This window comes from Podarcis melisellensis, assembly GCF_964234715.1.
Source record: "Podarcis melisellensis genome assembly, chromosome: 5".
NCBI lineage: Eukaryota > Metazoa > Chordata > Lepidosauria > Squamata > Lacertidae > Podarcis > Podarcis melisellensis.
Window position 1 is genome coordinate 63,516,309 of NC_138537.1, and position 14,968 is coordinate 63,531,276.

Genomic DNA, 14,968 nt, shown 5'->3' on the forward strand with positions numbered 1-14,968 from the left:
TCTTTTTGAACTCAGTTAACAAACAAAAAGGTAAGTGCAGGGCCCTATATTACTGACCGCACTCCTGGCCAAGGGCTTTCAGACCATCCCTCCGTTCTCAGATTACCTTTATTCAGGGAGGTGGTGAGTCTGTGTGATTTCAGCTCCCATCAACCTAGCAGTGGTCAAGGAAGGTGGCAGCTGTAGTCCAGCGACATCTAGGGGATCACAGGTTCCCCATCTCTGTTTTACCTGCATGTGAAATCTGCATGTCACGGTCCCGTTAAAAGTGAAAGAGAGGACAAGTAGCAACCTTGGGGCTAAAGCTGCCAACTTTTGCAGTGGCTTTCATGCCTTTCATGACTGCTTGTTCAGCCGAGCTAGGGGGTCATAATGTTCATTGCTGTGCCAATAAAAAGCTTCATGTGATGTTGCTTTTATGGGCGCAGAAGATGACAGGTTTTCCCTCCACTCTCATTTAGTTGGTAACCCAACCCATTGGCTTTACAATCTCCCCTGAAACTTTCATGTTATAAGGATGAAATTAATTCTTTAAACTCAAAGGAATCTCTGGACTTCAGCCCCCTTAAATTTAATTCTCTGTTTATAGGGTGTGTTGTGCCTGTTTAAGGATACATCTTGCCGATGCTTCTCTTTGCATGATGGATTAGCGGATATATGTTGTTGCTACCTCGACATTTGTGGCAGTTGATGACATCTTATGTTGACTTGATTTGTGATCACCTCCACGTGGAGTGTCCAGGTAACACATTTACCTTTTATTGTCCAAAGGGGAAAGAGGCATACCTGTTCTCACTATGCACAAAGAATCAGCCTGGCAAGTGTGTGATGCATCCATTTCCTCTAGAAAGTTACTAAAATAATTCATGAATGGAACAGGAAAGTAAGAGCAAGGACACCACCTTTTTCTGACAGGTTTGTTTTGGCTTTAGCAATGGATAGTTTCGTGGACACGGGAAGCAATGAGGCAGAATGGGTAGAGAAACAGATAGAGAAGATGCTCTATTTGCTAACCTGGTGCCCTTCAGATGTTTTGGATTACTACGATTCCCATCTATCCCTGCAAACATGGCCATGTTGGCCAAAGCTGATGGGAGTCGTAGATCAAAACATCCGGCGGGCACCAGATTGGTAAAGACTGCTCTGGTGTGCTTTCTGCTCCTGGCTAGACTCTTCTCTGCTCACTGTTTATCCATGCCAGGAGAAATGGCATGGCAACCCTAACTGGCAGACAGAAAATTAATTTTAAAGGAATAGTGCAATATCATTCGCCTGAGATGGAAAGATCATTTCATCGTTCGTATCTTTTGGTTGAGCAGTTAGACATTTCTCTAAGCAAAAAAAGATATATTTCCAGCTCATAGAAAGGAAGGACTCCATGCAGTGGTTGTAGCTGTTATTTAAGTCAGTGCTTTTTTTCTTTTTAAAAAAATGTTTAGGGGTACTCTCATTTTGACTCAAGAAAATCACCATTTTATAGTTCAAATCGGGAAAAATAAAGACAGAAAATAGACAAAAGTAGAAAGATTCACAAATATTTTAGGGGTATGTGTACTCCTGCATCCCCACAGAAAAAACCACCGATTTACATAGCCTCATCTATGTACGGCCCTGAGAAACTCTCCTGCTAAAATTGGACAGAGGGGGAGGCAGCAGAGGTGGTGAAGAAAGGTAGTGCAGGAAAGGCAGAGGCAAGAGTAAGGATGGATATGCAGAACTCTAAACATACAATAGGCTTTGTTTCTGTAGGTGAGGAATAAAGGTTGAGCCAAACCCTGTGTAGAAGACATGGCTTTTGAGGAAGGATTTGATGGGAGAGTGGCACCATGTTGGATGCAATTTTGAGAGCACTCAAGATATAACTTCAAAGCAGAGAGTCAGTACAGTGATACCTCGGGTTAAGTACTTAATTCGTTCCGGGGGTCCGTACTTAACCTGAAATTGTTCTTAACCTGAAGCACCACTTTAGCTAATGGGGCCTCCTGCTGCTGCTGCGCTGCCGGAGCCCGATTTCAAATTCTTATCCTGAAGCAAAGTTCTTAACCTGAAGCACTATTTCTGGGTTAGTGGAGTCTGTAACCTGAAGCGTATGTAACCTGAAGCGTATGTAACCTGAGGTGCCACTGTATATCATGGCTTGCTTTAATTACAAGTGGGAAATGCAAATCTCACTCTCCAAGACTGGGATCCTCTAATGCACTCTCAAGGAGCAGTGCCTCTGGTGGGTCTATTTATTAGGGCAAAGGGAGCCAAATTGCATGATGGCATGACACACACTTTACAATGAAAAATGTTCTCCGGCTGCATTGTGCATTTCAAGCCAAGCGTTTGACCTTTTTCTGAGCAAGGCAGATGCTTCCTTAAAAAGTAGCATTCCTTGTGCACCAATCAATTGCATTTTAGATCACATAAACTATCATCAAAGGAGATGTAGGATTCTTCTGAGATTTAGATAAATATAGCATACAGTGAGAAATAAGCTCTGTTAGTCTCCCATGTGTTAGGATCCGACATTTGTGAAGTATTGCTAACAAGGTCTTCAGTGTCGTTGACAAGACAAACTGCAATCGCTGCCCCAGTTTTGAGCTCAATTGCACTGTAACTATAAGGAGACATGGCTTAGAGGTATAGAAAGATAACCATGCCCTGGGCTCACAGAAATTCTCTGGATGCCTTCAGCATTAGCTTAGGCATCTGATAATGGTGGAGCTCTACAGACTCGCCAGAGTTGATCAGGAAGGCGTTCCAGCAGAAGGGTTTTAAATACTCGATATGCACAGCTGTGCGAAGCAGAACAAGGCAATGTCAAATTTATCTTAACAGATAATATATAAATATGAACGGCAGTCATGTATCAGTTGCCACATCCAAATCTTCAATGAGCTTCTGTACTTTCTAAAGTTGCATAGGGCTAAAAGGGGGTCGGGGAATGTCCATGTAAGGCTTCTTCTATCTACAAAGGTCTCTCTCTCTCTCTCTCTCTCTCTCTCTCTCTCTCTCTCTCTCTCACACACACACACACACACACACACACATCCAGAATCCTGCTGTGAAAATCTAGAGTCAAGCTCTAGTTTGGATCTAGCTGGGTTAAGCTGACCCAAGTTTTGAATTACTCAGGACTGGAGCCAGGTGACATGATTTTGACTTGAATGTTGCTGAGACTTTCAAGCAACCGATGCGTTTCATGGGGTTAAAACACACACCCAACCTTCTGATGTCTAAGACCAGCAGTGGTCAACATTCTCTAATCTAGACAGTTAGGAATAATAATAATAATAATTTATTATTTATACCCCACCCATCTGGCTGAGTTTCCCCAGCCACTCTGGGCGGCTCCCAATCGAGTGTTAAAAACAATACAGCATTAAATATTAAAAACTTCTCTGAACAGGGCTGCCTTCAGATGTCTTTTAAAGATAAGATAGCTGCTTATTTCCTTCACATCTGATGGGAGGGTTTTCCACAGGGCGGGCGCCACTACCAAGAAGGCCCTCTGTCTGGTTCCCTGTAATCTCACTTCTCGCAATGAGGGAACCACCAGAAGGCCCTCGGTGCTGGATCTCAGTGTCCGGGCTGAATGATGGGGGTGAAGATGCTCCTTCAGATATACTGGACCGAGGCCATTTAGGGCTTTAAAGGTCAGCACCAACACTTTGAATTGTGCTCGGAAACGTACAATGCAGATCTCTCAGGACCGGTGTTATGTGGTCCCGGCAGTATAACACTATACATTGGCTCTTGTGCTTTTAAGTCACGTCCAAAGATGTAGGAACCCCTTTGAGACTGGCAACATAACTCTGGATGTAGGCAACAGCCCAGTTCCATACATTAGCATGAGCCCCTTCCCAATCTGCTCTGGTAACATATGAAAAAGAAGCTATAGATGCAATCTTCTTGATGCATATAATCCAAAAAAGGTTGCCACACATTATAGAAAAGATGAGGATGAATGTTCCCTTTGGTCGCACATATCTGACAGGGCAGTTTTTCAGCCAAGGCTATTGTCCATGTTCTAGAGCACCATGCTTCAATGTTCAAGCCCAAGGCAGCACATCAATGAACGACTATTTCCATACATGCTGCTGCAATGAGAAATATTAACAGTTTATGTGTAATTGGTGGAGCAGATTTGTCCATTAGTCCAAGTAAAGCAAGTTGAGGGGAAGGTTGTAAACATTTTGTATGTCAAACTTAATTCTTTAAATACCAAAACCCCAAATGGGTAAACAGATTTGCAAAACCACCATGTATGTATGTATGTATGTATGTATGTATGTATGTAAGATCCAGTCTCCCCACATCCCCTCCAACAAGTAGATGTGGCTCCTGATATCATACCGTATATTTGCAAGCAGAAAAAGGTATCCCCTTTGTAGACGTTTCAGAGATGATTCCTTTAACTGAGTTGAGATCTCATGGTAATATGTGGAAAGAGTTCTTGGATGGAATTGAGAGAATTTGATTAGATATTTGCAAGCAAACTGGTCAATGTGTTATGAGTTATGTTGTGGCATGTGTGATGTGAAACATGGAAATTAATAAAAACAATTTAAAAAAGAAGAAGTTATGTGGGAGGGTGAAATTTTGCAGGAAACTTTTAAAATTTAAAATTGTAGAGCCATGCACAATTAAAAATATGTGAATTAACCGATAAGCACTTTTGATCAACTTCTTCCTTTCCAAGCAACTTCTCCTGTCGGGCCAACTCTTCATCCTAATTGGTGACGGTGGTGGCAGAAGCAACAGATTCCCATGTTGGCCAGAGGAGGAGAAAGGTAGTCAGTAGTAGCACTAGCTAACCTGGGGATCTGGAACCCAAGGGCATGGGCCCCAAGGCTAGAACACACAAGAGTCGGAGGAGCAGGGCAGCTTCTGGGGCGCTGTTGCAACTAGTTCAAGCTGTCCCTTCTTGGTTTGATTGGACTACCCATCCCCACCTTTGGTCACAGTGTAGTTTGCAGTGCCACCTGTCTGTGGACAAGCAAAGTGATGACTATTTTACATTTTTAATGTATGTACAGTAGTACCTCAGGTTAAGTACTTAATTCGTTCCGGAGGTCTGTACTTAACCTGAAACTGTTCTCAACCTGAAGCACCACTTTAGCTAATGGGGCCTCCTGCTGCTTCCACGCTGCTGGAGCACGATTTCTGTTCTCATCCTGAAGAAAAGTTCCTAACCTGAAGCACTATTTCTGGGTTAGCGGAGTCTGTAACCTGAAGCATATGTAACCTGAAGCGTATGTAACCTGAGGTACCAATGTATAGACAGAAATAATGTGAAATTCCTCTTGTCATCAGCCCTAATGATGTGGAATGACAGCAGAAGGCATATGTGGTTTCTTTATACAACTGCTAATTATAAATGACAAGACAAGCAACATAGTATAGTATCTGTGTAGCAGTGGAGTATTTTTATTCAATTAATTTGATAGAAAACAGATTATTCCCCCCCCCCCCAGTCTAAAATAGGTTAACAGGCCCGAAAAGTTCTTGAAATACATAGTTTTTGATACAGAATATTTGAAGCAGTGGGGTGGCAACAGAACTGTCAAAACATTAGCGGGTAGCTCTGGACTTGATTGCAGCCTTCTGAGAATGAATATGCCACTCAGGAACCCACTGGCTTCCTGGTGGAGTCCCAGGAGGAATGAACTAGAACCTGAGAGCAAATAGATGTCCAGTGTATCAGCTTGCAAATCTGGGAAAATTAACCTGCTCAGGAAGGGTTTGAGAAGCCAGAAATTGATTTACAGCCTTCAAATCAAGTTCTCAATCTGGGCAGCAAACTACTGTAATGACAAACCTGTATTAAAATTGAATGGAAACTTTTGCCAAAGACTTTCCATTCTAATGTTTTCTGGCGTGTAACTCTGGAACAGCAGTAACAATTGGGCATAGAGAGTGTGACAACAGTCCATTTGGCAGTGACTTTCCACCTTGACATGGTGGGCTCTAGACTTCTGTACTCACGCACCATCCCCCCTTACAATATTAGAGTACCAAAGCATAAAGTAGATTTGCTTTCATTTCTTTAAAAATGAATTAATCTCAAAACAATTCTAATTTAAGCTGTGTCTTACACTGTACTTGTTCTGTCACCCTTCCTTTTCTTTTGTTGCCTTGTTTTCGCTCATATTAGGTTCCTCCCTAATTTAGACAGTGGTCATAATCCATCAAGCGAATAACATTAGCATAGATGGGTATCTCTCACTGCCAGTTATGGAACTTGTTCTTCATAGCTGAAACATACATATATATACATTTTTTTGTCCCGGGCATGGAAACTATTTGTCCATTTGGTTTTGATTTAGTCCAAAGGTCAGTTTCAAGAAAACCTTTTGGATATCACAGTGATTTTTCTTTGTGCCTTTGGGGAGTGCATTTCCCCTAACTGAGGTGCTTTAACCCATTCCTATCCAGCCTTTCCTAAAGAATGAACCCTCAAGAAATATTTCTGAACTTCCAGCTAACTAGACATATCGGATAAACAAAGTTCTGTGTCCAGCAGCAATGCTAGTTACAATTGCTCATCCTATTTCACTAGTTTGTTTCACTAGTTTGCAGCTGCGTGGAGGAAGCATGGGATACAAATATAATAAACAAGTTAGAATTAAATTACCGGTAATATTTGACTGAATTCTATTTGAAGGAGTATCTAGAGCATAGGGGTTTATGAATAGGTCTTGCTTCCTGATTCAAGGGTTGGTGTTTAGTCAGTCAGTAGAGAATTGCCAGAAAGGCAGCGATTCCATTTATTCTTGAAATGAGCAGGGCTAGCCTAAGAGATCTTTCTGTCTGAATTGGAGCAGCTAATCCTCCCATCTCACTGGACAATGCATTGTATCCATGGCCAATCACATTATTTTGGCAGCAGAGGCAGAATCTCCACTCCCAAAAGCCCCTCTTCACCCTTGCTGATAGCAGCAACAGTTTATAATAGATTTAACTCTTTGCTGCCCTTTCATGACACTCAAAATCTCCACTTTTCCTAATGGCGGAGTTGTCTCTAGAATCACAGAATCGACTACAAGCATCAACTAGTCCAACACCCTGCAATGCAGGAATATTTTGCCCACTGTGGGGCCCATGACCCTGAGACTAAGAGACTCATGTGCTGCTGATTGATTTATGTTCCCCATATTATTCCCTTTAATCTGTTTGTCCAGAATTGTCTGTGGTAAGACTCTTCAGTCTATTCTGTAAGACTTTCATTTTTTGAAATTGAGTTCATCAGTTACAGTCATGAGACCAGCATTTTTAATGGCTAGAGAGCTGCTTTAACATTTAAGTATCTGACATTGCCATTCCCTTATACTGCATCTTTTAGCTCTTCACTCTCATCAGGAGAGGTAATGACTCAAATTAAAACTAACATATACTGGCCTTTAAGTGGGTACTGGAAGGGAGCCAGGAAACTCAAGCAGAAGCTGTATGACTCTTCTGGTCTAGTAGGCAGGGCAGCAGTCCATGTCCTCCGCTACATACTCACAGTAAAAAAAACCCTGATATGTGGCCTGTGAGCTGGTTCCTTTCAAAACTTCCCCCAGTGTCATATTAACTGTGTCCCTAGAAGCCTATATGGTTGTTGATAAATGCTTCTGGAATGCAGAATATTAGTGCTTCACTTATTGGATATGGGCTTGGGGGGGAACCCTTTAACTTTAAAGTAGTACTAATGAATCAGTTTTCCATGGACCAAACACTCTAGAGAGCTCCAGTTTTTTTATATAATTAATGTAGAAGGGCTCACTTCCTACTACAGATGTAATTTAGGCAGTCTGAATGCAGAGAAGCCCCATATGCTCACTGAGGGTTATCTGGTCTAAATCTCTCCTAGAAGGGAAGGAAGAAACATGGCTGGATCAAACCACATATCCATCAAGCCCAGCATCCTGGTTTCAACAGTTGTTATCCAGATACCTGCAAAAAATGAAGGCAACAGTTCTTTTCCAGTAGTATCTGGCGGCAGCTGGTAATCAGCACTATGGTGTCTATGGAAACAGAGGATCCATTTATCTCTCACAGCATAGCCATTGATAGATGTGTCATTGATAAGTCTGTCTAATCTGTTTTTATCAACATCTAGGCTAGTTGTCATCTCCATTTCTTGTGGCATTGAGATAAATAAAAGCTAGAATATCTGATACAATTTAATAACATTCACAACTGTATAAAAATTTGCTCAATTTATTTTAAACCTTGTGTAAAAGACAGTATGAAATTCCTAATGAAAAGATGTATAATTTTAAAATAGCAAAATTACACCTTTCATTGCTTTGAGAGGTGACTTGTTTACCATCAAATAAATTCAAATGTACTATTATACATTAAATTTCCTTTTCTTAAAATTACAATTACAAAAGTACACTAACAGCCAAACTTTCTAGCTTAATATCACAATCATGCAATTGATTTAATACTTAAAGTTGGTCCAAGAATCTAGATAAATTTAAAACAGCAGTTTTTACATTCCTGTACAATCAGCTCTGTTAATCTGTAAAGGCTTAATATATAACATCGGAAACCCTAAAATTTGTAAAAATAAATCTTTAGCTTTATATTGCACTATCAAAATCATATTGACCTACAGGCAATTATTTACATGCTTTTAAAATAGTTCATTTCTTGAGAATGAAAGCCCAAATATTAACAATATATATTAATACTATATTTGCTCTACCTTAAAACTGTTATTTGCCTCACCACATGCATCAGGTCAATGGCAGCTATAAGCTCTGCTATATTGTGTGTACTGTTTGGAGATCACCTTTTATCAGGTTTAATTAATCAAGATTCCCCCCCCCCCATTTAATTTCTTAGATGCCTACTACTAAAATTAGTCTTGAGGCGACTTACAATATAAAAGTATTTTAAAATATATATTATTTGCTGTACTTCCCTGGGGAATATCCATAAGCTAAACCAACAGTGAAGTAGTCTGTAGCTTTTGCCTGTAGCTTGTGCAACCTGAGGAGACAGAGGCTGACTTTCTTAAGTCACCTCCCTTTGTGAAGACAGTAAGAGACAGTTTCATTTAGACGAAGGCAAATATATACATCCTCAGATCTGACAGTCCTGACATCTTTCCTCTATCGAGTATTGTAAAAACAAATAAACATGAATACTGTACAAAATTGTTTTCCAGCAAGAGAGTATATTTCTATACAGAAAAGAGTGCACTTTTTCTTTAAAAAACAAACAATTCTACACCGTTCTAGGTAAGACTGTTACAGACTTAAAAGCAAAATGAAAAGCTTTAAAGGCACAGTCAGAGGAAAGCGAGTGCTACATTGGCTATACTTTTCAAGTGTTCTTATTCTAAACCAAAGCCTTCTGCATTTGAAATTCCAATTGTCAACTTCTGTTTCAGCTCTTTTTTGGTCTTGTAAGGAGGCAGGCAGAGCTGATTGAAGCAAGTGTGGGCAACAGGTAACCTAAAAATATTGTGAGAGAACATACACATTTTTAGTAAGAAACAACTCAACTGACTAAATTTAACTTTTGCTACAATCCACTGTTCCATGTGTGCAAATATGTATGTAAGTGCTGGGAGTGAGTCAGATCCCATTCTTTTTAGTAGAGGGACCATTTTTTGCTGAAAGGAATTCACACAAAGTAGCTCTCTGCACTTAAATTAAGAAACAGGTATTCTGGTCAAAGGGACTGCCACATATGAGGAACTGAAAGCCAATATAATTGGGCCACGCAATTATAGCTGCAGCCCAATGTTAAGGGTGTGTCACTTGAATCACATTCTGCTATTATAATGAGAATTAGGGTGAGAGGTATATTTTATATGGCTTATAGTTAGAAAATGGTTCAATGCACTTATTTGAAACTTGACAGTGTAGGAGAGGTAAGTGTATGGATGGTTTATGCTAAATTGGGATAGAAACGATAAGAAATTCCTTATTTTTAATGAGTTAAAAGGTTGGACAGACATAGGGAAGTTGTCAGGCACACGGCACACTTTTTGGTTACCCCTCGTTTAAGAAATCTCCTAATTCAGCTCCAATCGATGAAGCAGCACAGGGTAAAGTACAGTGGTACCTCAAGTGAAGAACTTAATTCATTCCGGAGGTCCGTACTTAACCTGAAACTGTTCTTAACCTGAGGTACCACTTTAGCTAATGGGGCCTCCCGCTGCTGCCACCACGCAATTTCTGTTCTCATCCTGAAGTAAAGTTCTTAATCCGAGGTACTATTTCTGGGTTAGCGGAGTCTGTAACCTGAAGCGTCTGTAACCCGAGGGACCACTGTACCTTTATAGCCACTGAGTGTGGAATCCGGAATAGCCTAGACCACAGGTGGGAACACAGTACTAAGCCATCATTCTGATGCAATCCATGTACTCTCCCAATGGCTGTAATGTTAAGCCAAGGTTTAGTGCAGGGGTGGGGTACTGGATTTGGCCAGCGGTCCAAATCATTATCATTCCCACCTGTTGTGGGCCAAGACTGATGGGCAGGCAGAGCCACCCACCTTTTAATCACCTGATGGCAATAAAAAGGTCACTTGACATCATCATGGCCACAGGGGTCTTTAGAAGCCCCTTTCAAAGTGCTATCTTGTGAAGCCCTTTGGGCTTTGCAGGCACTCACAATCAGGTTGATTGATGGTACCTGCAAACCCCCTTTTGACTGAGCCAAGTTTGTACCTGTTTTCACTTGTAGGGCAGGTGGGAATGGCTTGGCCAAAATGGCCTCACAGGCCAAAAGGGAGGCCTGGCAGCCCTAACTTGGCCTGTGGGTCAGAGGCTCCCCAACCCTGTTTTAGTGCTCTATGGACAAGCATGAATGAGCCTGAGCAAAGAATTGGACTTGCACATTTCCTTCTTCTTTCCCTTCCCACACAGCTGGGAGGACTTCGGCAGAGTTTAGTGTCACTTTTGTAGAATCTCAGCTTAGCATTATGGGATCCTGTTTCAAGTAAACTGCTAAGTTTCAGAACAAGTCAGCTGAAAACTATGGCCTATAAAGCTGGCTTATTAAAATAAACAGTGTTAGGATATAGACTTCAGCAAGCCAACCTTCAAAAGGTTATCTGGTTATTTGGCTTACATGAGTTAAACCAACTGTATTTGCTTACAGCTTTAAATCTAGGGGGAACAAGTTTATTATAAAGGAACTCTGGTTTTAAAAAAGCTATGCAACTAACATAACAAAACGATGCATTAATGAAACAAAGTTATCTATTTAAGATACTTATATTCCACATTTCAGAATGATTTCCTCACAAGATGGTAAACCAATATATATAAACTAAAGCAAATAATAATGCATACACAATTTAAAACAATAAATAACATTAAAATTGCCAGTACATTAAAACAATGGCCCGCCCAGTACAGCCATTATAATCAGAATAAAAACAGGAACACAGTTCCACAAGTGCAGGGCCACCAATGAGAAGGTTTGCTCCCATATGCCCCTCAATGTATTTAAAGTCAGAATAATGAAAACGGAAACAGAAGTTACCAATTTGTGGATGCTTCACTCTTTGAAATCTTGAAATTCAGGTCGGCCATTCCTCCTACAGGTACTCTGTCACTTCCTGTAGCAAAATGCAGGAGCTTCTTTTGAAGTTCAAGAGGAAATTCAAGTACTACTTCCCAGAAATACCTGCAATAGGCGTAAAACCCAGTTTCAGTCCCCATTGACAATTGGTTTTTATTGGAATTCTGTAGAAATTAGCATTAAGAATCAAGGGGGAAAATATGTCTACCGGACAGTAAGATCAGTTTTCTGGTAACCGTCATATTGCGTGTGCTTCTGAAGAGAATGCATATCCAGTTCAGGACTTCCACAAACTAGAATTTCAACCTCCTCAGGACGAAGCAGCTGCCAAATTATTGAATTTGAAAACTAGATCACACAAACTAGTTAAATAGTTAAGCAGTGGATTTAAATTAATTTAGTCCCATTTATTGTTATGAACTTAAATCATGTCCAGATTGACTGAACAAATTGATCAGCTTGTGAGTTGAGGTATATTACTAAGGTGTCACTAAACCCACTGTTACTTTCCTGTACAAAGCAAGAAAAAAGAAACGCACCTGCACATTGTTGATCATTCAACAATGATCCTTCTATTTATTGCATATATATCATGCCCTATTTCTGAGGTGCTTATTGCACCCATTTAGCATGGGTTTTCTATGTCTGAGCTTAATGATTCTGTAGAATCTACGCTGACATCTATAGTGAGTTGGAATTTAGATGTGTGGGGGAGGAAGTCTGCTGGTACAGAAACAATGTGGAAACTCAATGAGCTCACAAAACCTCTTCATATATTAGATGCTTTGATGTCTTGAAACTATTAACTAGTAATTACTCAATAGCATAAGGCATTATATATCTTCACTACTTAGTATTTTGTGGCACAAGGCACTTCAAGTTTATCATTTCTACAGTATTATTCATGGGCAAACTCCATGCACATATTACACAATCTCTAGAGAATATAATAAATTCTTCAAACTTTTGTTTAGTACATTTTCCAAATACTTTTTGCTTTTTATTCTTACCATTAATGCATATGAAGCACAGACACTATGAAATCCATAATAAAATGCTGCAAACTGTTTGTAGATTGATTTGTTGAGAAGGAAGTCTACATAAAGTTGAACATACTCTGAAAAGAAAGGAGTTTTCATTTCTTTTGCCACACATTAATCATTAACATTTATTGCCCTGTATCTTAAACTGCACCACACTAAAAATATGCAGAGTTACTACAAACCAGCTAAATTTAAGAAAATCACCTTAATATTCGCAAGTTTAATTATGAAATAAAATTACCTTTTCTATTCTGATTTGTAACTGCGATTTTATCACCATCAGGCTTTAGGTTGTAACATTTTATGACTCCAAATTCTTCTTGAAACACCTGGTTAGAAATAACAGCATCAGTGTGCTACAGTGGTTAGTGTGCCAGTCTAGGACTTAGGAGATCCTGGTTTGAATAATCACTTAGTCATGAAGCTCACCGGGTGTTTTGGGACTACTCAGTATCTCTCAGCCTAACTTACTATGCAGGCTTGGAGGGGAGTATTGTGTACATTGTCTCCTTGAAGGAAAGGCGGGGTGAGCATGAAATAAAAACCCCTTATATATACATACAACAGCTGTATGTATACAATAGTCCTAGAGGGGGCTTTCATTCAATGCACACACATAACTGCACAATTAAAGCGCTACCTGGATCCCAGTTAAGGAAAGGTTGGGATGGCTCATCAGTAAGATTGGGGGAAAATGCCCATTGTTTTTAGGAATAGTCCTGAGCACTAGAGGGTAAATACTACACTTCACTTGGACACCCACTGTAAAAAAGGAAAATGGATGTATTTTCTTTCTTTCTTTCTTTTGACCTGCTATCACAATCCCAAACCTCAGTCCCCTGCCATAATGGGAAAAATGAGAAAGGAAGAGCTTCAGTAACCACATGAGTTACAGAGGCAGATAAACAGAATGCAGATGACAGGAGGACCATGTATTCCAAGCTGCTGAGGGCAACAATAAATTAATTGGTTATTCCTGGGCAGGAATATAACCCACTATACAGCTATCCATTAAGAAAGAATGATGAAGATCAAGTGCTGTAAAAACACATGCTGGTATTTTACATGAAGTTACTAATTTTCAGAACTATTTTGTAAAGCTAATTTTCAGTATAATTTTTATATTGTTAGAAATAGGACATAGGCTACCTTTTGTATTTTATAATAATTGCTTTTCTATTATACCTGGAAGGTTGAATAAAAGTCTTCTTCAACATTCCCTTCGTAGGAAAGAAGTTCATTTAGTCCATGAGCCAGTTCCTGCAAGCAGAAAAAAATGTAACATTTGTAATATAGAAGATGTCCTCCTTTTCACCTAAATCTCAACACAAAAAGTACAGATCAACTGGGAACGCATACTGGTCATACTGTATACTATATGTATGAATTGCTGCTTTCCACTTTAAAACACAATAGCTTAAAAACCCAAGAAAAGCATGTTGGATCAGGCCAATGGCCCATCTAGTGCAGCATCTTGTTCTCACAGTGAACAACAATGGTATATCACAAATAAGGTGTCATTTGGCTCTCAACTGCAAACCTTCCAAGCATGGCTGAAGTCTAAATTGCAACTTTAGCTTATGATTAAAAAGTCACATGGCCCATTTGTGACAAGCATAAAGCTACTATAAGACACAAGCAGTAGTTTTAAATATCATCCCTCACCACTGGTATATGTTTCCTAGCATCATAACATGGGCCTCAATGTGTGAAATTTCTAAAAGCAACCTGGAATTTGTCTATGCTTGCAGAATATAAACTGTATTGCCAGTATATAAATGCAGTCTGAAAATGCAGAGTCAAAATCAGTGTTAAAGAATATAGGCTGTGGCTGGAAGCTTAGGAAACCCAAGAAAATAATAACACAAGAATTACTATTTGCAAGTGTTCTTTTAAAGCATTGTTTTATACCTACCGGCATTACCCGACATAGGTCATCAATAGTAACGCTACCAATTCCTACAGGTGCATTCTGATCACTTGGTACAATGGGAGGACTAAGTAGCTTTTTGTAGCAGCATAGTGGAAATCGAATATCCAGTGTGATACTATTATAGACAGCTAGTCCCATTAGCTAGGTGCTGGATGTTAAGCTGAAAATCATACTCTTGTCATAAGGTATCACAGTACAGTTTGAGTTGTGTGTGAACAGAAACATTTAAAGAGGACTTGTAAAAACTGAATGCAAAATTATAAGATATAATGTATAGCCTACAGAAAGTATGGCTACTTAATAAATTCAGCCTTGCAATCTGCCATTTGATTTGAAGTAAGCAACAACTGGTTTAGCTGAGCATTTTGGAAGCAAACTGCTGTTCTCTCTCTCTCGTTCTTTAATCACAAAAATATATGTTAACATCCACTGTACATAAACAATATAAGAAAACTTTAATGATTTGCTATGAA

The 14,968-nt window shown here is 39.7% G+C and overlaps 1 protein-coding gene across 1 annotated transcript in view; it reads right to left on the reverse strand.

The window, feature by feature from the left end:
• Nucleotides 1–6,690: 6,690 nt before the first annotated feature.
• HECTD2 (HECT domain E3 ubiquitin protein ligase 2) overlaps nucleotides 6,691–14,968 on the reverse strand; it is a 36,336-nt gene continuing 28,058 nt past the window's right edge. Inside the window, exons 15-21 of the mRNA XM_081912967.1 lie at nucleotides 14,478–14,636; nucleotides 13,748–13,822; nucleotides 12,804–12,891; nucleotides 12,530–12,636; nucleotides 11,728–11,843; nucleotides 11,481–11,624; nucleotides 6,691–9,437 (exon numbers count right to left, since the gene is read on the reverse strand). Of these exons, the coding sequence (XP_081769093.1) occupies nucleotides 9,317–9,437; nucleotides 11,481–11,624; nucleotides 11,728–11,843; nucleotides 12,530–12,636; nucleotides 12,804–12,891; nucleotides 13,748–13,822; nucleotides 14,478–14,636 (810 nt within the window). The 3' untranslated portion in view covers nucleotides 6,691–9,316. The remainder of the gene's footprint in view (nucleotides 9,438–11,480; nucleotides 11,625–11,727; nucleotides 11,844–12,529; nucleotides 12,637–12,803; nucleotides 12,892–13,747; nucleotides 13,823–14,477; nucleotides 14,637–14,968) is intronic.